The sequence below is a fragment of the Opisthocomus hoazin genome, chromosome 20, assembly GCF_030867145.1.
Source record: "Opisthocomus hoazin isolate bOpiHoa1 chromosome 20, bOpiHoa1.hap1, whole genome shotgun sequence".
NCBI lineage: Eukaryota > Metazoa > Chordata > Aves > Opisthocomiformes > Opisthocomidae > Opisthocomus > Opisthocomus hoazin.
The window spans coordinates 10,984,716-11,007,326 of NC_134433.1; the positions used below are offsets into that span (position 1 = coordinate 10,984,716).

The following is a 22,611-nucleotide window of genomic DNA, read 5'->3' on the forward strand; positions in this document are numbered from 1 at the left end:
GCTGGTCTTTATGAGCAGGAAAGGTGTGAATGTTGAATCTCTTTTCTTCCTTTTTCTTCAATGGCAGATACACTTACCAGGTTGTCCTGTTTAAGTTTCTAAAATACTGATTAAAAACCCCTATTCCAGCAGCAAGGCATGCCCAGTTAAAATCACTGGCCTCCGTTATTTGAATATTCATCACTAGCCAGTGAGTTTTGAGGAATAAGAATTGGGACATTTTGATTATTTGATGTCTAGGGAACTGACTGTGTGGATTTTCTGTTATACTGTAGGGGAGTGTGGTTTGAAGCAAATCATAGAATAATTAGTCAGTGGCTACAAAGAGAACTTAAAACTCAGATAACAGTTATAAACTTAAATTCTGGAGGTCTCGCATCAGCATTCCCACTGAAGAAACACAACCACCACCACTGTGTTTGCAGAGCTATCAAGAAGGCATCTCAGCCTTTTTTCACGCTATTTTTCGTTTGCAGATTGAAGCCTTCTGATACTGTTAACCTGAAGCAGTGTGCTGTTGTATATCTCTGCAAGCTGTAGCTGCGTGCAAACTTCTCTTCACTTACCTGTGTCATGTTACTGCTTCACAATGGCAGCTGAGGGAGGAGTAAACTCACCTTTACTGGCATGAATAGGGGATTGACAAGTTCTGTTAAGTGTCCTGTAAAAATAACTATGCATAATGCCATTTCTAATAAAATATTACTACCTTACAGCTTCTAGATTAGCATTTTTAAAAATTAATGGACCTCTATGCTATAAAACTCAGTAGCCTACTGAATCCATACAATCTGAAGTAGTATTTCTTGCTAAATCTGGTGGAATGGGATGTGAGGCATTGACAATACTTCATGTCTCTAAAACTTAAGGAAATGGATTGTTGAAAGTAAAATGAGGCTTCATGTATTTTTGAATCAAGCTTTCAAGTTTAGACAAAGGAGTATGAAAGTGTTCTTGTGACCCTCAATTCAATCTGTTCACAGAATTCTTTATGCTTTTATTATCTCTCATGAGATGAGATGTGAAAGTAATTTATTATTTCAGAAGGCTCTGGCAATAGTGGAAAAAGAATGGGTTATTAGTGTTATGTCTGTGGTGTTTTTATCTAATCAAATACCCTCAAAATAGGTGGTGAGATTTGGTTTTCCGTTGCAAGAGACCTTTATAATTTGATAATGATTTCAGTGACTCAGTCTTTTTGAGGGCGGCAGAAAAAACAGTGAATATGAAATTTGCTAACTTAGATGTCTGGTTTGTGTATTTATATGATACTAATTCATATGGTGCAGGGGGAGCTTGAGATTCCCCAATTTGATTTCCTTGTACCAGCTAAAACCTGCTTTTGGCATCCCAAGCTCCTCGCTACCCTCTCGTGTGCAGCAGAGTGCTGTGGACACAGGTGGCTGCCTGTCTAGGGGGTCCTTGCCCAGAGCAGGGGGTAAGTGCCCAGAAAAATTATTCTTTGAAAAGATCCTTGCTAGGTAGTTTACTGAGAACTTGAGAGTATGCCACAGCTTATCAGATTTTGACAGCTGAACAAAATACACCTTGCATTAGACTTAGCATTCTTTCTATCAAGTTCCATTTAGCTTGTTCTCGGCTGCAGCAAAATTCTTTATGGCTGTTGCATTCTGGGTCAGGTTCTAACTAACATTGTTCTCTTATGACTTAAAATTTCTCTTTGAGCTTACTGGAGAGTGCTCTTTACTTCACAGTGTGAATACTCTTGTCTTTCAGGTGAAACAACAGAGTCTGGAGCTCCAGATTCTGATTAGTAGGTTTCTTCCACCTGACTTTCCAAAGGATGCTGCTGAAGATCACGTCAGAGATAATCTAAGGAAATAAAAAACGCTGCTATCTGTTGCAACTCTGCTCACAGAGCTTTAATTTACCACATGCCTGGTACCAAGTGCTTCAGGCTGTTTCATGATAGTGTATTAAAATCAGAACACTCAAATTTATATTACAGTTTTTACTGACAGGAGGAAGAGATCCCAAGTCTGAAATAATCTGTATTGAAATGTGGCGTGCATCTGAAAGTTACCAACACATAGGCCTAGCCCCTGTAGTAAAGTAGGGAGAGCATGAAGATCTAGATAAAATTATTTCCCCATTTGTCTGTAAGGTATTAGGTAGGATGGAAAACCTCTGAAGTCAAAGAATGAGCTACTGTTATAGTGTGCAAAGGCTGTGATACTGTGTAAAGACTTAAGTAATTGCGTAGAGAAACCTCTCAATCATCTTCCACTCACCTTTAAGACTTTCAGATAGGCTCAGCATCCACTTCAGAGGCATGATGCCTGCTCAGGTCAGGTCCAACATAAGATGCCTGAATGTGTTTTAACTGTCAGAGGGTTTTTGAAAAGAAATCTGACGAGTTTGTTGTGTTGAAATATTTAGCAATACTTAAGAGATTAGCAGTATTGCTAAAAGATCTTTGTAATTATCTTATTACCTGGTAAGAGAAAGCAAATCACAGAATGTTAGGGGTTGGAAGGGACCTTTTCAACTTATCTGAAATCAGAATTAACAATGTCACATGAAATCTGTATCAGATGAATTGAGGCTGTAGGTCAGTGTAAGGTGTTTTATTTTCAGTTGTATATAGAGTTAAATCATGCGTGCAGGCTGTTTCTGTTCCACAGATGAGCGAGCCACCCAATGGTTTGCAGAATTCTTCAGGCAGCAAGCTGATTCCACTTTACTCTTATTCCAGACTCAGAAACTCTTATGCTATTGCATAATAGCAATATTAGATACTAGGCAGTCTGTATTTAAGATTCTGACTTCGTCTGTTCCCTGGGCTGCTTGATTTGAGGAAGCTGTTGGCTGCCTGACTCTTTTCTCCTGCAAGTGCTTAGCAATCCCTGCTTTTTCGGTTGCTCATCCAGCCCTAGCCTCACTGTTGTTCTATTTTACGTAGTATTTTTGCCCCTTATTTTGGTTTTTATCCAGCTGCAAGTAGAAACACTGCAAGGGTTTTAAGGATGTGCACCACAGCATTTGTAGAAGCGGGAAGCCTTCTGTGGTTTGAAGTAATTGCCAACGTGGCTGTTCAAGGAATGTATTATGGCTGGACTACGTGCTATAAGTAGTATTGTTACTATAGCTCTGGCATTTGCCTCTTAACTGAAAGCAGCTGTGGTGACCACTGATGCAAAGAAACATCAACCTTTTTATAGCAGTTTTTATTAGGCTTATTATGAAAATAGCTGTCTAGGCAAAATTACTTCAGAGTATACTAGTTTTAATACATACCTTTGACTGAATTCTAGTACAGATGTAGAAGTATTTGGGGTTAGTCCTGTGTTCTATGCTACCAGCTGCTTTCAAAGTTGAAACTGTTCCTGTGGTTTTGCAGTGGAGCCTGGAAGCGCTGACCAGGCAGCATTTGCCATATGCATGCATAATCAAATTTGCCAAGACTTGGTATGTTTCCTTGTTTTGCTGTGTTTGGGTTTTTGGGTGTTTTTTTTCCTCCTGTCTTCTTCCAATCTGTCTTCCTCCATAATCCTCAGATGTTCTCTGGTCTGAAGAATCTTTCCCATGAATTGTGTTTTACTTTCCTTCCCACCTTAACTGAAAGGACAGAAAAAGATTTAAACAGAAGACCAAATGCGGTACAGTATATTTTTGAATCGGTGCCTAGGAACAGCTAAATGCAGTTCCCTGCTTATCTCTTGCCAGGTATTAATCACCAGGAAATGTTTCATGCTGAGCTTATTGTTACAAAAGACTAAAATGACAGCGGGGCAAAACATACACATTTTAAATGTGCTTTTACTTCAGGATGAGGTATCCATATGTGTACTAAATTAGGTCTAACTGATGCATAGTACCCATTGTTTTGGGGTTCCAATAAGCTATTAGCCAAGCCCATTACCTACTTCTTGCAGTATCACCCTTATTTTAAATGGTCAAATCAATCTGCAGTGGTGAAGGGGTTTTGGGCTTGGCTGGCTCTGTCTGAGAGGGAGAGGACTGTAAGTCTTACACTTTTTCAAACACCTAGTGATAAATTTTTCTTGAGGGTCCCACCCAGCATGGTTCCACAGACTTCTGACTGTTGTGGTGCTTTGTCCTCTGCCTTGCCACTTAGAACTTCTGAAACTCGACTCTTAACAGCTGTTTTCTTGCTAATTTGACATGAAGTCAGCTGCTTGTCTTCTAATTAGTAGGAGTAAAAAGGCAATGCCCAGACTTAGTTCACTATACAGACTTGTGAGCTGAGGCAATAGCCTTCAGGAAGGCTGAAATTCAGTCGCAACTCCCTGGTCCCAAAATTGCATTCTGAGTTCCTGCCTTCGGTTTAAGCTACTGAAAATGGTTGAAGAGTGTAAGGCTGAAAATTCTGGGGGTTGTCTTACAGGTTTTTTTGTTTGTCAGGTGCTTACTCATCAGCTTCCATTAAACACCTTTTGCAGCAATCTGTGAAGGCCCAGTTTGCCAAGACAGTTTCCCCATGGGTGACTATTTCCCTGTCTGTTTTGTTGATTGTGCTTAAAGTACTTAGTCATACAATGCTGGAAGGTCAGTAAATTAACTTCCTTCCTCTGTCCTGGAAGAATTTTAGCTATGATAACAAGTAAAAAAAGAGTAACAAGGTAAAGACTGGTGTTAAGATCAGATTGAGTTAATGACTACCAGACATGCATGCATAGATTGTATTTTAGCTTTCATTGCACAGTACAGTGTGCATCTGAATGGGATGCCTCTTGCTATTGATTTAATGTTTGTCTGCTATGCAACAATTCTTCAGCCTCTTCTTGGATTCATGAGGCTGATCAGATAACTGTAATCAAACTTGTTCCTCTTGTAAGTTGGCTGATGTCAGTCTTGAGAGCAATTTGACTTTAGTTCAGGCTTCTGGACTCTGAAACTATCAGGACTAGTTCAGGACACATCCATTTATTTTTCACAGAAGATGTTTCCTCATATTCTGCCTGCTGTATAACTGAAGAATTGACTGCTTGAGAATTAATTTCAATCTCGGTGTTCTCATTCTTTGTTATTTAGGTGAGGTACTGGTGTTACACTTTGCACTGTTACTTTCAAGTATAACAATTTTCTTTTCTAGGTGGTAGAGCTTTTTGTGATCAGAATTCTTTACTACGTAAATAAGGCCTGGGATGGGTGATAGCTGCAAGTGGATGTGACAGCTGTATGTTTAGCATCAGGTTTGAGGCAGGTGTAGCCAGCCAGCAGGAGCCACTGATATAGTGGCATCCCTTATGGTATTACTTGCAACGCAGATGCAGATATTCCTTTAGGCAACTTTTATATACAGACCTGATATTTATTCTGCCTTAAAAGAAAGATAAACCTTGACATCCAAAATGCATGGGCACTCTCCAAGTTCAGAAGAAAGTTTTAAATTACTCGGCCTGTTCTGAGTCCTGCTGGCCTGTTTCAGAAATAAACAGTAAAGAAGTTGTACGTCTTCTAATCTAAAAGAAGCAAGGAATGTAGGAAAACAAAGTAAAAAAAACCCACAACAAAACTAGGGTGCAAGAATGAAAATTACTTTGGGACTGTTGATTAAATGAGCAACAAATCAACTATTTTCTAAATGCAGTACATAAGACACTGCTATGATTATGCACTTGCCTTTAAGAACTGTGTAATGACCAAACACTCAATCTGTAAAAGAAATGGTTATGACAAATGTTATTGCAGTCTACAGCTTTGTCATTTCCATAGGTGTCTCTGTTATTAAAAATAAAAAATAAAAAATTTAGTCACAGTATGGGAGGGAGAATAAATGGCACATGGATTTTAATTTAGAACACAGCTTTTAAGAGCATTTAATACAATGAAACAGCAATTGTGGGAATATGCTAATGGCAAAACTGCTTTATGTGTAGGTGTGTGCATACTTTTCATTTAACAGCTCTTTGGCTTTCACTGCTGTCTTTATATAAAGAACTTGTTTCAGTACGTTCTGTGTGAAATCCTGAACCAGAAAGCATGCATGAACGTTGTGCTGCTTACTCTCATTTTAGCCTTATGTAGCAGAACTTCACTTTCCATCAGCTCTGCAGAAAGATAAAATTTTGAGAGGGAAGGAAGAGGAAGGGGGGAAAACAACCCCACATAAAACAAGCTAAAGGTCTTAATGCTAGTGAAAAAGCAAGTATTGGTTGGAATGCAAAATATAACCTTTCTGTCTCATTCCACAGGGTTGAAAGATCTACTGACCAAGTAATCAAGCCAGTCAATGTGGAAGCACTGTCAAAGTGGGTTGGGAAGATACCTGCTGATGTTCTGCAAGACATGCCTGTGATTGCACCCATGCTAGCAAAACTGGGCTATGATCCTTATGCCAATCCCCCAAATTATGGAAAGCCAGATCAAAAAGTTGTGGAAAACACAAGGAGGGTAAGGCATTTTTGTGTGTTTAATTATTGACCACATGGATGTGAGCTATAGAGCAGAAGTCGTGTTTTTTCTTTTTTTTTGAAGTCTGTTTCTAATACCTTTTGATACTTAGCAATATGTTTTCCTTGCCGTGGGGGGAAGAAGGAAGAATTCTGGGACCCTGAGCACTGAAAGTCTGGCTTCTGCCATTTGTCTCCCATTTGGCTCATCTTCCTTTACCCCAACCCCAGGCCTGAGCTGCATTCTTTGGTGTATGTAGCTGAACCTCTTGAGAATCATCCGGATAGCTGGGGAACTAGTTGGTAGTAGACAAAAGCTAGCTTTCTCGCCTGGGCATCAGACTTGATTGATGAGCTCAGCTTTTCGTACATGAGTGTTGGCAGAAGCTCTGTCATAAAATTACACCCCAAATACTTGGTAGAATTTGAAAAGTGACCGATGGAAAATGGCCCAAAATCGTCAAAATGTCGTGTTTTCGAATTCTTTGCTGCCCTTTGTAGAACAAACAAAAGATGGAGGAAGGTCTGGTGCTGATTAACCTAAACTTAAGGATTTTAGTCTGAATTTAATGCTGTTGGAATTTGAACAGTTAGACTATACAGTTGTTTATCCCTGGAGGTATCTGTTGAAAAGCTCATTACTATTGTTTGAAATAAGAATAATTAACTTTTCTGTTCTTTTGAGAATGTATACTTTATTAAAAGAAGGTGACTTTTGCTGCTGCAGCAAAATAATCATGGGAAAAATTGAACTGAACAATCCAAAAGGACTGTCTTCCACTAGCCTTCTGATATTAAAAAAAACCCAAACAACTGGTATGCTGATGGGCTAGATAGTAATGGAAAAAAATATCACTTTTTGTGAAGTCTCTAAACATTTTTGCATTATTTCTTTTTGGAAGCTCTCCCTGGGAAACTTTCATTGAAGAGTTGATCAGTGTATTAAAGGATGGCAGGCTGACTATTTTAATAGTTGTTAGATCAGCACGGAAAAGGTAAGCCACCTTTTCTGGTAGGGGTAGTGGTTAGAATTTTGCAGGTTTCCCAGTACTTACTGTACTGTTTGAAATGGCTCACAAACTTTACTGCACTCAATTCAACCCCTTCTGAAAAAATAATTGTTCAATGCTACTTCACAGAGCCTTGAAAACAAAATCCTCATGCACCTACCCATACATACTATGAAACAGGAACTCAGACACAAATTTGGATTGTAATGCGATAATTTAAGGTTGGTTATCTCTTACTGATACAATTTAAGTAAGTTTTTACAGTATGGTGACCTTTCTGAGGCCTCTACCTGTGGATGGCAAGCTCAGTCTGAGTTGTAAAACTTGTATGGATTTCAGTCGCTTACTGTTGGGTGGCTTCTTGAAATGAATTGCAGTTCAAAATGCAAGAGGGAAATTCAGGTAATAAACTAAGCCACAAGCATAGATTTAAAAGAATTAAAGCCTAATTTAGAACTCTAAAGTGTATTGAGGCTTTTTCACAAGTTTGCTTTGAAGCATAACTAGGTTGTTTACTAATGTTAAAAACAGCTATGAAAAATGGGAGGTTACTGTTATAATAGCTGATCCAAATATTGCAAGCATATGGAACACATGTTAATATTTTGACTGCTATTTTAATTTAATAGTTTTACTTACAGCCCACGATAGCATTTTTATTTTTTTATCTCTTGTAGTACCCAGTATATATTTTACTAGGCACTTGTTCTGTAACCAAATTACTTTTGCATATATATTTGTATAGATAAAATGAGGGAGATGTCCTGAATTAAGACTAAAACCCAAAAAAGCAAAAGCATTAAAGATGGCTAATCTTCACAACTTACAATATTCCTTTTGAAAATAGAGGAACATGAGGCTTTCAAAATGTAGTGTACCCCAAGGAGCCATTTAAAACTATGGCTCATATCAGCCAATTTGAGTTTGTATTTGGACAGTTTGAATTCCTCCCCAGTCACTCTGCTCTGTTTCCTCCCAACGGGTTCCTAGCAAATCCCTGCTCAGACCGTTGGTTCCTCTGTCTTTCTCCTTGATGTCCTAAGACTTCCCAACTCCCAGACCAGTTTGCTGCTTAGGTTACCTAATTCTCCGGGCAGCAGGCTCATCAGCCTCTCTACAAGTGCCAGGCTTCCTGGCCACCGTGCATCTTGGATAGTAAATTGCCAAAATACTGGCCACTGAGCTTGGCCTTCAGCCAAGTGAGTTTTGAAATAACTAACTAATATTCTGGTTGATGATCAGTGGGAGCTGACTCACTTCTGAAGAATGCTTTGTTTTATTTTCCCCACAGCTTTATTTTGTTTTAATTTGGGGATGGGGGACAGATACTTCAAAACACTTCAAGGTGTTTGGGGGAGAGGAGGGGAGGGGCAACTGTGATGTGTTAGTTTTGCCTATCAGGGGTAGCATATGCTGCCCTGTGGGTTTCCCCTTCTCTTTGTATGAACCTATGCTAATTTATTTCTTGCTGCTACAGCTTGGAGAAGAGGAATTTTATTTAAAAAAAAAAAAAATCTAGATTTTTTCCAGCCTTTAGGAACTGACACTTGAAAAGTTAAGTATGTTATTGCATACTCTTAGCTGGTGAATTAGTAAATTACTGTAGCACTACTTTGGTTCTTGCTCTCTTCTTAAATTTCTTCAGCTGGGATAGTCTTTCATGGAGTTTTGTACTGGGTATATTGTTGGAGATGAAGCTGTCCAAATAAAATTTTTCTGAAGTTACTCTTCAGTGCATAATAAGAATATATATAAATCTTGCATGTAACTGTTTATTGCTTCACTTTGTGTTTGGAAGCTGTTCTATTATATTTGTGGTCTCTGAGAACTTTGAACACAGAACTTGAATTTTGTTCATTGAAAACAGATAAAGTTTAGACTACTAAAGCAGAACTGAATTGTGTTAGTATAGTAACCTCTTAGAGTGACTAACTTGAAATAATGTTATCTGACACTCGCTACTCCAGCACCATCGTAGTGTCTTGGTGTGTTTAAAATGGTGTGAGCTAGCGCTTCAGATGAGGGAAGTTGCCCCTCTGTCAAACAGAACGCACTAGTAAGGGAGAAGGATTGATGGTTTGTGGGTGGGTTTGGGGTTTTTTTGGTGTGGTTTTGAGGGGGGGGGGATTTGTCAGTTTTGTGGGGGTTATGTAATCCTGGCTTAAATTGATTATGGAAGTTGCAACAACAGGATGGAAGCCCAACACGACTGAAATCACTGGCAGGGGAGATTCTGACTCCACCTAAAGATGGAACAACACTGTGTCATTTAATTCATTGCTATCAGATACGTTAAAAAAACAAACAAATCGGTTCTGGTTGTTACGGAGAGTTATTCTGTTGTGTGATTAAAAGCATTTTTATACTGTGCATAAAAAATCAGAAAGATAAGTGGAATGAAAATACGAAAATTGTTCAGGATGCAAAACATACTCATTGCTAGAAAGGCTCTTTTGAATGCAGACAGTTCAGTATTTTACGACTAGAAGTCTGTGTGTTGCCAAGTTGTAGAAGATAATTTTAAAATATTTTTAAAAACCCTTTAAACTGCATGATGTCTTTGTTCTAAAATATGCTTAAATGCTAAAAGACAACAAATTAGACTTATACTCAATCGTGAAAATACTGTTCAGCAATTTCAAAGCTGCTGCTGTTAGTCCTGAAGGTAAGAACCAAAGTATAAGAGTTCCTAAAACAAAGGCTAGTACTGGAGAAAAATTGAAAGGAATGGCTCATATGGTGCAAAATATTAGCTTCCCTTAAGCTTTCGAAGCAGTTAAGTCCTGTTCTTGTTTTTCTTTTTCCTCTTTTCTCCTTTTCTGGCCCCTGCTGGTGACTTGAATATGTACAGGTTTTTGTTCTTTTTTTTAATTCAGTCTGGAAACAAAATGATGATTCTCACCAGCTAACATAACAGTGCTTGAACTGGAATTTCTATGAGCTTGTAGGTAATGCAAGGAAAATGATGTTCTCTGCTAAATGTGGATTTTTCACTTTAACGTTACCTGCCTAGGACACCAAAATGGTTAAGTTGGTTTTCCATGCTCCTGTAGCACAGCACAAAAGATAATCAGATGTAACCAGTGTTTGCACTTTGTCATCTTAGTTCTGGTTTTGTTTTAGGAAGTAACAGAGCATGAACCTAACCTCATCTCTTCTTACTATGGTCTCTGAGTGCTATGTGGTGTTAAATAAGACATCTGACAGTAGCTGCACTGGTGGAGTACAGATCTAACACCAGTATAACAGATTTTTCTGATGTTTCCAATAACAAACAAAAAGTTAGTGGCTTTATCTGTTTTATGTTAGGCCCAACAATATTATCTTTTATGACACTTTATCTTGTCTCCGTTAAGGAATGCAGAGCAGAGAGAACAAGGTCTGAATGCTGTTGCACTCTTCGGCAGATCTCTGCACGTGACCTCCTTGAGAGGCAACCTCTAGTTATTCAGTGATTGAAGAATTTTGCTGTCTGTTGCTGGTCTGTTCATTTTATTATAATGATTGAAAGGGTCCCTTCCTTATGGATGCATAACTGACTACTTTTTTTTTTTACCTCCCCCCAGAGTTTTAACAAATTCTACATCCTGAACATAAAGGAAAATAATATCTTGTAACTAAATGATGCAGAAAATGCAAATAATTAAGCTGTCTGAACTGGTAGCCCCATCACTGTATGATGAATTACAGAAGTAGAATCACTCCAGGTTAGAAGAGTCTGGTGTGCCCTTCTCAATATCGTGAGTTTGTATAACGGTGCATGTCAGCAGTTTAACAGAATAAACCGAAAGTGGAGAACAGCTCATAATTGCAAGATTCTGACTTATGCCCAGTAGAAACTGGCTTATTGTTATGTTATGATTGGCTAAGTGGTTTCCTCTCACATCTGTAACATATTACATCAGATTTTCTTTGGCACATACTTCCCACTAAATGAATTTGTATGCTTGGAATACATATTCCAGTAATTTCTTAACTTCTTCATGAAGTTATGTTCCTTGCCCTGGAGAGATCTAGAGACAGAGGTGTACAGAACTCTATAGAAAAAGCTATGGTTTTCATCATGCCTGTTTAAATGCATGTGGGTTCTTCTAATCACATCTGAAAGCTGTTACCTATCTCTGTTTTATGTTCTGTTGATGGTATTTTCTGCAGTAACATTGAGAGGAAAAAACAGTTCTGTTAACTCCTGGTTTGTGCCTGTTTTAAATTGTGAGTAATTGTCTCCTGCTGTTAAGAGTTGAGACAGCCATGACAATCATGATTTCAGGACTTTGAGGTTTTAAAGACAGAAACAATCTATGATAAAGGGTATGAAGTACATTTGTAGTAATGCATGAGAATAATTACCTGTGTTGTCAAAGATGTGTAATTGTGGAGGTACGCTGTAATGACAGGCTGCTCAAGTAGCTTAGAAAAAAGGCTGTGCATCTTTATTTGTACTGGTTAATACAAGTTGCTCATAAAGGCATTTGGCTTTGGGCTTTTTCTCTGATATTTAAAACAAAAATTGGAGGTTTTATTACAGCTGTTTTGTACTATTAACAGCACAAACTTTCTCAGTGTCCTTTAAGTTTAATACCCTCTTTAGTGGGTGTTTCTTCCAGCATGTGCATTCCCAGCTCCATTGTTTTTCTCCAGATGTCCTGATACCTTTTTTTTTTTTTCAAACCAGCTATGCCTATGTATGATTAGTAAGGCATACAGAGTAATTAACAAACAAAATACAAAATTAGGTATGGTTGCAAGCTGCCTTTTGGCAGGCATTCATAGGCCTGTCTAAAATCGTGCTCTCTGTGTTGTTCCTGCTGGGTAAATATTTACATCTCAGATGTCTCCTTTCTTGGCAGTTCCAGCAAAGAGGTGAAGAATTGTGTAAGCCTTGTAAGCTGACTTAAAAGTTGAGGAAAGAGCAAGATGAGGAGTACCTCCATGGACTGTGCAGTAAAGGATTGTTTCTAGAAAGGGGATCTGGTCTGTGTGGGGGTTTTTTTTGTTTGTTTGGGTTTTTTTTTTTTACAATTAAACATCGATAGCCTTGTACTCTGCAACTCTGATGTTTGGAAAGTCTACCAAGCCCAAGCACACTTAGTTGCAGGCTAACTTTTAGACAAAAGGACCTATTACCTCCATGTCCTGGAAATGCCCAAATACAATGTGACTCTTTCTAAACCAGACTTGAAAGCAGGTGAAAAGGAGTGCTTTAATCTTCTATAAAGATGAATTACAGGTTACACTTCTGAGTTACACTTCTGTTCTTAAGTTTTCCTTGTGTATTTATAAGGGTTTTCTCAGACAAGTGGATGTGAAACTGGTTTTCTGATCTCTTTTTGAGAATAATACACGTTTAGTTTGGCTATGTGTTTTGTTTTGTTTTAATAGAACAGCTTCAATACTGCCAACACTGAACAAAATGTGACACAGACTTCAGATTTCCCCCTCACACACACTTTGGAAATTCATTTGGACTTGCAAAATAATTCCCTTAGAAATGGTAAACATCATTTATCCTCAGTTTTACTAAATTCTTGCTTAGACCAGAAGTCATTCCAGTGTCCTGCTTCTGCCTCTGCTGCCAGTCTCTGAATAATGTGTTTTAGACTCAGAAATCGGTCAGAAAATAATTTTGAATCTGAAACCTCTTCATTTTTTTGGCTGCAGATGGAGTTATTGTTTTTAGAATTTCTGGATTGCAGTTGATCCCTGGGTTTTAATTCAAAAGGGACCACTTACTGGTTTTGGAACTACTTTTAACCAGTTTCCATGCAGTCTCAATCTTGACAAAACCAGCACCCTAGATAATGTCAGTTCTGAACCAAAATTAGGCACACTTGTGTGTTAATCTAACCAATGACAGCCCCAAGAAGATTTGCCTTTGTAAACTGTGGTGTGTAAATCGTGATATTTAATGTGAATGTAGTGTCAAATGCCCCTGAAACACTTTCTTATCTTTCCAGGCCATGACATTAGTGTCATTTTTGTAATATTGCTGATGGATTAATACCCTTGCCTATCCACTATTAATGCTTATTGGAAGTAAATGCTGTTCCTACAAAGGGCATTACAATGGTACGGGTTTTGGAGCAGGCATACATATTGATATATAATAAAATAAATAAAATTAGACCAAGTCATAATTGCAGGAGAGGGAAAGAAGGCGGCTTCTGGAGAGACAAACGTGGGTTTGGTCACTCTGGCTATGAATCAGTCACTATGTACCATCATCATCAGTATTAACTGTTTTTAAGAATTCCCAGATAACTGTAGTGGTTTGCCAGAAAAGGTGAGGAAGTCTGTCTGTTTCTTCCAACAGCAGCACTAGTCTAATAAAAGATACTGACGTGCGGAAACAAACTCCACAACTCACAGAGTTGTAAAGCAGGTAATGTTTATTACGGCTACGGATGCAAGGGGGATCGTTCCTCCTAACTTGCACACCGAGTCACAAAGCATGCACCTATTTATTACAAAGTTTGTCGAAGTGGGCTGGATTATTACAATTAGTTCTGGGAATAGGCGTGATTATTATAATTATCTCCAGGAATCCATTATCATACTCCGTCCCTCTTTAGTGCTTGCGCAATGTCATCTTGTGGTCGTCTGTGGGGGTCTTTTGGATGAAGGCTTGTAGTCTTCCTCGCTGTGTACTTTTCACCTTTGGTCTAAAACTGCTGAGTTGTCTGTGTTGGCTGAGTTCCAAGCCGCCAAACCAGTTTCAACTAGAGGGGGGCTTCTTGCAGACAATAGGGTTCTGGTTATCAGTCCTTATCAGACCCTGTTGCTTTTACCTGTCTTGCACCAGTCCTTGTTATCGACATTTGAGCTCACGGCAGTCCTTGTTAGCAAGATTACAAAGAATAGGACCGAACTAAATGTCAGAGGTTTAATCCTTGCCTCAATATGGCTGCAAAACTATATAAAAAAATCAAACTAAAGCTATAGCAAAATCAAACTAAATGTCAATTTCCCACAGCATTTTTTCTTGTGAACCTTGCCTAGGTTGTTCTGTAGCATTTTTTGATGTGATAATATTGTTGATTTGTAACTTCTGTTTCTGCTCTCTAGAACACAGCTTGCGTTTGAATGGCTTGGTTAAAAGCTGAAAATATGAAATACTCTCCTTCATTTATAAATATTTATAGTATATCTAGGCTCCAGTAAGCCACATGCTGAATTTTTGACCAGTGTGGCTTTCATTAAGATTTCCATGGGAATGACAGTAACCCCTTAGCTGAATATAAATGAGAGCTGTGCCTATCATTTTGAATCGGCCTTTCTATTTTACCTAAAACATGGAATATCAGAAAGAACAGAGTTCTGCAATGTATGTGTATAGCAATTCCTGCTCTTGTGCTGGGACTGAGCGAAGCCTTGTTGTTTGGAGATGTTTAGCCTAACAATAGAGTGGTGAGAACTGCCAGCTCCGAAGTCCACTCCACATGAGTCATGGCTTCGTGCTGCAGGCCAGTGGTGGGGTGCAGTGTCTGATGGGCAGGAAACGCTGAGCTGCCTCAGCTGCAGTCCTAGCCCACCGCAGTGTATTGACAGAATGGGTACAGCTGTATATTCTGGTCATCAGAAATCATCAGAAGGCAGAGAAAATGGATATTGTTAATAAGCATCCCTTGAGTTCCTGAATCTTTTTCCTTTGATGCAATTTGCAAACCAGGGAGTGCAACTCTGAGCGAGGCTGTAGAGCAGCCCCATTTCCGTTTTATGGCTTTATAGAATTTTTCTAAGTAGGTTTGTGGCTTTTGATTTTTATATGATTACAGCCACACAAGACTACAGAGAACTCATGACATTAGGGTGTGTGGTCTTTTTAGTTTAGTAGAAAGGATGGTAAAACTCTTCCTTTGAAGTATACTTATTTTTGGAGAAAATCCTCCCCAACAGAATACCCCCCCTGCCCCCCAGTGTATTCCAGTTGAATCTCAGAAGCAAACAGCTTTTAAGAGGCATACTCCAGAGAGAAGACAATATGTTGCCAGTTTATTTCCTAGTTGGTCAGATAGTGGGAACACTTCTCTGGTGTGGCTGTTGGTATGTTTGAGGATATTTATTGCTTGCTCTTTTTCCAGTGTTGTTTCAGAAGTAATACTATGTTCTAAAAGATTGGAAATTGCAGTAATGACAAACTCTTGTGAACTCAGGCTGGTAATGAGGCTACAGTTGTTGTAGAAATTCATAATCATAAGAGTTGCTGGCTATAACTTTGACAGACTTACTAGTATCTGGAACTCTTCTGTACGTGTATATGAAGCTATTAAATCTATATATCTATCAATACAGGGAAGTCTTACCCCCTAATTTTTTTTTTTTTACATTTCTGTAATTGAAAAGCAAATTAATGACTAAATAGTATGAAAATAATAAAGGAAAACTTAGGCCTTATCCAACCCTGTGTTCTCCCTCCAGAAGCTGGGGATTTCAGAGGTGTGGTTACAGCCTGGGGGGGAAGGAGTTAGGTGTCTGATCTCGCACACTGTGTTTGCGAAGTGACTCAAGGTCTGACATGGAATACTCAAAGAAAATTGCTAGCAATATATCTGTACTTATTATAATGGTATCTGTGTATCTTTAAGGATTAAAGCAAATATATAAACTTTCTTATAACTTGAAAATTACACCAGCTAGATATGTAGAATAAAAGGGTGTCTGTGTGTAAAACAGGTTAGAAGGAGATGCTGACACTCCTGGAGTGCTGACCATTTTAACAGAATTGAAAGCTGTTCGTGTTTCCAGACTTTGATTGTAGTTGCATTGTCTCCATAAACTATATGAAAACTAACAGAGCTTTTCTTGGACAGCATAGTAAGGTGGGATCAGTTGTTCAGGTATGATATCTCTGTTTGCATGAATGATGAATACTTTGTACATAACACGTACTTTGATGCATCAGAAAATATTGTATTATGTGACTTTGAGTTTCTAAACTGTAGACCATAAAATGTTTGAGAACTGAATGTTGCTTGTTGCCTGGCTGGTATATTAATTCTGACACAGTCCATGAGATCATGACAGGGAGCTCTTTCAGAAGACTTAAATGGAGACTGTTTTAGTTGTAAATTGTAATTAAGCCCAAAGGGAGCTTAATTTATTGAAGGTACTAAAATATGAAGCAACAGATCTGTTTATATATAAACTTCAAAAAAATATGTATTGTAGCAACTTAGTCCTATTGTATTTAAACATACTGTTAAAAATCTTTTTATAAAAGCATAGGGAGTGGATTACACAGGACTTACTTCAAGCAAGCTTGAAATGTAATATGAGTTACATAGTTTCACGATTTTAATGCAAGCAAGGTCAGAGCGTTGAGTACAGAGCAAGCCTGGGACTGAGCATATGGCTGTGGAACAGACAACCAAACCTCGTGAATTATACTTGCTTTTAAAAACAGTTTGTGCTCAGTTTAGGTAAATCTGTTTAAATATTACTGGATGGTAATAACCCAGAAGAATCCTTTTTTTTTTTTCCTTCTGTCTTAACACGCTCTTTAGTGTTTCAAACAGTAGTGAATGTTAGTTTTGAGTAGTTTATTGGATTTTTTTGTTTGTTTTTCCAGGTCTATAAAGGTGAATTTCAGCTTCCGGACTTTCTTAAAGAAGTGCCACAGGTACCGTATTGGATTAGTTTCCTTTTTGCAGGTGTAGTCTTTACAAACCACTTCATAAATTTTATTTTGTCTTTGATTATAAGACAACAGGTGACTCAAGATTATAAGAGAATAGCTTATCCATGAGATTGAATCTCCAGTACCCTCAGCAGTCCCAAGCCCCTCTTGAGTGCATGTGTAACACCAGTGTTAATAGTATGGTGCCTGTAAACAGAGCTGGTTGAATGCTGCTGTGAAACTGGAGGAGAGTTTAACTCTCTTTTGTGCAGACCAACTTGCAAAGTTTGTTAGTTGTAGAGAAGCTTTATCTTTTGTTGCCTTGTATGGAATGGTTTAAAGCAAGTACAGTACAGAGAGCAGAGATAACTAATGAGAGATTTTTAAAAAGAAATACTACTGTATCGGGCAAAACAAACAGTTCAGCCATGGATAGTGATGGTGTATTGATTTAATAATCAAGTGAGCAGAAGAGAGCAAGAGCACCCTTCAAATGCTGTTAATTGTCATCAGCTGCCTAAGGGACCTAACCTTAGCAATAGCGGTTGAAAACGCAAAATCCTTATCATGGAGTTCTCAAACTGCAAGATCTCTTGATACTTTCCCCCTCAGCTATGTGAATATGTAGGAGACATGCTTCCAACCTCATGTAGACATGATGGAAGGGTTTTGGGCTGTAACCACTGGCCCATTTCCGGACATAAGAATTCAGTTTGGAAAATGGCATCCCTTCCTGCTGGGCAGCTCTTCTGTGTCTCCTGAAGGTGACAGAGCTGAGAGGATGGACTTGTTCCATGGAGGTGCCTGTTGGGGTGCTCCGTTGCAGTAGCTTGAAGGGCTGCTGTGTGCATGTGTGGTAGTTTTTTTTTTTCTTTCTTTTTTTTTCTCTCCCAAATGTGTAGTGAAATTAATTCTCCCTCCTATTGCAGATTTAAGCTTAAAACCAGTGTATGTGGCTCTGCTAGTCTAGCCATGAAAAATCAGCACAGATGATCTAGACAAGAAGCAAATATTCACCTTCATCAGAGAAATAACAAAAATATGTGTATTTTACTGTTTAAATGAAAAATTTCCTATGAAATAAGTTGAACATGTAGCAGTTGGTTTTCATTTCTTGGGTAAGAGCTGCTGAACTAGGCTCTTTGAAATAGCATTTTTTGTAGGCTGCATAATTGGTGGTAAATGTCTAAATGCCATCTAAAGTGCTCTCTACATTGTGCTTTGGTGTCAGAACCAGGAAGCGGCTCATCGCTGTTACTGTCTCTGGGTGTGTTCAAGTAAAGCTAAGTAGAAAGCTTCTTTTTTTTTTTCCAATTCCTCCTGCATGTACAGGAGTACGGCGTTGCAGAATTGGGAGAGAAAGCATTTTTAGGGACTCTCTGCCTCCAGAATTTTGTATCTCTGCAACTGCAAGAGGCACACTTGTTTCCCATTGGTCTCAACAGGAGCTGTGACTTGCCAAGCCTGCTGTTACCCACGACGTTTGTTGTTGTTGCTGCTATGTTTTTCACAAATCTGAATCACAGTTTTCTTCAGCCTCCTGCAAGGCCTTTCTCTTCTTTTCCAGGAGCTGGAGGCCAGCACCATTGTTTGTTTATATTTTATTTGGTTTAGCAGCTCATTCTTTTGGGTGGGAGAGGGGCGTCGCAGTACTGATGGGGTTTGCTTGGAGCACATGTGGTCATCTTCTTGTTCCAGGGTAGTGCTGTTCAAGGGGGACCACTTTAGCAGAGCTGTTTAAAAAGAAAAGAGTTAGTAGGCAGAGCAGTATTTGAAATGGTAACTTGCAGCATAACTGTAGTCAAACATGCCAACACTTTAAGCAAAAGAGGAAAAGATTATATGCTTCTATCCGGATTTCTGAAAAGCCTGTAAAATGGCTAGAAGTAGACAAGTTATTTGCAATGCTTGCGTTACTTTATATATTTACTTGATTTCCTATCCTTAACGATACATATGGTACAGAAGTTTATTTAGAATGTAAGTATAACTAGCCTATCAAAAGCAAAGTAATTTGCAGTGTCTTTACCTTTAAAAGAAGAAAAAACCTACCAGGCACAAGCTTTTTTGACTTTGGTTCCCCAGTATTAAGAAAACTCTTTGATTATGACTTTTGTTAGATGTAGAGATTGAAGAAAACACAGCAGAATCTACCACATGCAAACAAAGCATTTTGACTTACTCCATTCGTTCAAATGAAAATTAATTGATTAAAAAAGAAAATTGGTTTCTTTTGTTCCAGCCAAAGAAGACAGTAGAAAGGAAGTCTCGTGGCAAGATAAAATGAACATGGATCAGTAAAGTCGAATAGCTGTAGCGTCTGTCTCATGTTTTCAGAATATAGCTTTTTGCTGTGGACACCAAACCTTTCTGATACATCTTTGTGATCTCTAACGTGGGCTTTGCTCTTTTACTGGATGTTTGCCTGCTCTCACCCTTTGAACAGCTAGTGCTCATGCTTTGCAAGTTATGCTCAGCTAATGGAAAACCATTAAGAACCTGGCACCACACAGCTAAATGTGCTGTTGCACACAGCATTGTTCACTCTCAACTGCTGGCCAAAATGTCTATGCAGCTTAGTGGCAAGATAACTATTTGAATGTGTGCTGCTTAAAAGTTATTGTCAGCGAATTGTATTCAGAAAGTTGTGCTGTAGTCATTTCTAATGCTTTCAAATGCAATTATTGTGGTTATTTCAAGATTATCGAGTTGCAGCATATATGGCTGCAAGCATAGGGTGTGTTAGAACAGGAGACGATTAAATATTGCTGATAAGGATTTCTGGAAATGCAGGGAGGTGAGCTGCCTTTAAAATATAGCTCACTGCGTATGGATAGTGTGCTAGCAGAATAAATGATCCTTGATCTGCCTACAGTATCTGTTAGTTAAATTACGCTGTTTGTGTCTTCCAAGTGTCTTATGACACATCAAAATTCTACTATTACCAGTGAACGTCCTCTTTCAATCCATATGATAGGGAGGCTTCAAAATGGGACTCTGCTAAATTTCAGGAGGCAGATTTATACACTTAGCTAGCTATGATTACAGTATTTACCAAACTCTGAGCAGATTTATCCAAAGTAAAGAAAGGTCATCTAAAAAGCAAAAATAAGCTTTGTGAAATAGTAAGAGAATATTGCTTAAACAATAAAAACTGATGCTGGAGTTGAAATTGATGCTGGTAGTGTTCTCCTTTAGCATTACACGAAAGATAAAATTAACACAATGTAACTAAAGAGCTAGATGGTTTTGAGCACAAACATTGGTGCTGATAATGATATTTTTCTCCTCTATTGTAAAATAGCTAATTTCATTTTAATTATTTACTTGACAGACTGAACCGATGGAATAGAAGATACAATGGATATTTCTTGCACAGAAGGTAATAAAAGACCATGCAGCCCGCTCATTTGCTTTTCTTGATTTAGTTATGGTGTTTTTTTTAAACTTATGTAACTCCATGTAAGATTGTAGTAAGAAAAATACGAAGATGTGGATCTTGATTCAGAATCTGTAAAAAATCACATTGAGGTAAGGACGAGGACTGGTGGTGAGAGCTACAGAACCATACTTCATATGCTTTAGGAATCACACTGCAGTTCTATAGGGCTCATAGCAATTTGCAATATTTGCTTTGCAGTTGGATTGTCAGCACTATTTCAGAGCTTGAAGCTGAAAGGAGTACACAAAACTACACGTCAGGCATTCTTTAGCAGAGTTTCTTGTTCGTTCTAGTATCTGTGTGTCTTTCAGTGCTATGGCATAGTTGCACAACAGATTCAGGTCCCCATTTTAACAAAACAGTGAAACTTTAAAGATGACTCTTAATTGTCTTTGCCTTTTGTTTTTAAATCAGTTGCCCTTTCTAGATAGAGGAAACTCCTGACGATGAGCTGATTTGTCTAACTTGCTTTTAGTATGTCTCCTAGCCAGTATTTTCAATAAGCTGCATTTTAACTGTTGAATTAATAATGGCAGGATTGTGCAGGGAACTCAGTAAATTCCAGACTAGTTAACAAATGAATGACGCAAGATTTAGTGTATTAATCCAAGATTTCTACTTGTCAACCGCGTTATCAAATGTTCTGGCTTGACAACAAAAGATGGCCAAATGCGTCCAGTTTAAATATAGCCAAAAGCAGCACGCTACACAACTATACCCAGCACGGATATTTATTATGTGGCCATAAATGTAGCACTCCCTGTAGCCCTAAATATAGCCAAAAGCGTCATACCAATTAGAAATAATGGGTATAAAAGTTTTTAACGATTAATTGCACGTGTTCTTTCTGAAACTGATAGAGAAACCATAATCTTTTCATGTAGTCAGTGTTAAAAGGACTAAACCATCTACTTCCTTTTTGTCACTTACCTCTTTGAAAAATGTATTTCAAACTATGGTATTTCTGTCTAAAGCTGCTGTCCAGTTTCTGAGAAACCAAATTGTTAACTTCCCAGCAGTAACTACCTCTGGAACGTTGTAATGGAAGAGACACTTCCAGCATGTAAATGCAGCCCAAATTCACAAGTATTTTGAATGTAAGTGCAAATTCAGCTATGGTTTTTTACATTTAAATATGCCTCAAGAAGTAACTCTAATGATACGTGATGGAAAAAGCAGCCACATTCCTTACAGGAAAGCTTTGAGTGCCTGTGGTTAGTCTTGACTGTGACTTTTCACCTACTGAGAGAACAGTGATTATTCTTAATTATGCATTATTTGTCATTACAAAATGTTGTCAAGGATAAAACCAGAATATTACATTGAAAGCTCAAACGTAACTTCCTTTTGCTTTTTCTTTAGAAAAGACTGCTGCCTTTTCAACAGAAACGATCGTAGACGGACGGTCCCGCTGAGCTCCGTGAGGTGTACGGCTCATGGCCTGCCTCTCTCAGAGTTTTCTCCCCCGTTTCTTCCATAATGTTTTTGTTCAAAATTTTGCTGTTGTGAGCACATGTAAACCTGGTAAAAAAAACAAAACACAAAACACCAAACACTGATGTTAGTGTAGAACCGTATTACATTCGCACAAATTTTTTTTTTTTTAAGGTTTTAAAAAATGCAAAGCAATGCCTGTCTCCGAAATTGCTATTCTAACTTAATTGTAAAACTCCATCGTTAAAGGTTTTTCTTTTCCTGTAGCAGTTTGGTTTTAAATGTATGAAGCTTTCAAAAGAGTGGTCTGTGCTTGTCCTAAAAGATTTTTGGTGGAACAGTTGTTTGTTTTATTCACATGTGGAAATTGTTAAATATCTTTTATTTAAAGAAGATTGATAAATTTCATGTACAATTATAATTCAATGATCTTTTGTATTTTATTTTTCAAAATAAATGCTTTAAATGTGATTTTTTAATTATTATTAATGTGTCTGCCTCAGAGTTAAGGTTTAAATAATTCAAAATATTGATGTATTACTGGGATGGAAGATGATCTAATGTCCTGAGTTTGGATCTCTTTTTTTACGGTTCACCGTTTTTGCAGTTTCATTTGCTTTTAATAGCGGGGTGATGAGGAAGAAGCAAATTAGGGTATTGTACTGAGAGGTATAGAAGAGTAATATGGTATTTGTTTACTGCAGGAAAAAGTAGGTAATGTTTAGCCTATTG

At 38.1% G+C, this 22,611-nt stretch overlaps 1 protein-coding gene across 6 annotated transcripts in view; it reads left to right on the plus strand.

Annotated features, from left to right (window-relative positions):
- The window catches only part of TPST1 (tyrosylprotein sulfotransferase 1), a 42,771-nt gene extending 22,386 nt beyond the window's left edge, over window positions 1-20,385 (plus strand). For 5 of the 6 annotated variants that reach the window (XM_075440227.1, XM_075440232.1, XM_075440229.1 and 2 more), the window contains exons 3-6: window positions 6,180-6,378; window positions 16,956-17,006; window positions 19,246-19,321; window positions 20,338-20,385. In XM_075440227.1, the coding sequence (XP_075296342.1) occupies window positions 6,180-6,378; window positions 16,956-17,006; window positions 19,246-19,290 (295 nt within the window). In that variant the 3' untranslated portion in view covers window positions 19,291-19,321; window positions 20,338-20,385. The remainder of the gene's footprint in view (window positions 1-6,179; window positions 6,379-16,955; window positions 17,007-19,245; window positions 19,322-20,337) is intronic. The other variant, XM_075440233.1, reaches the window with a different exon arrangement.
- The last annotated feature ends 2,226 nt before the right edge of the window (window positions 20,386-22,611 follow it).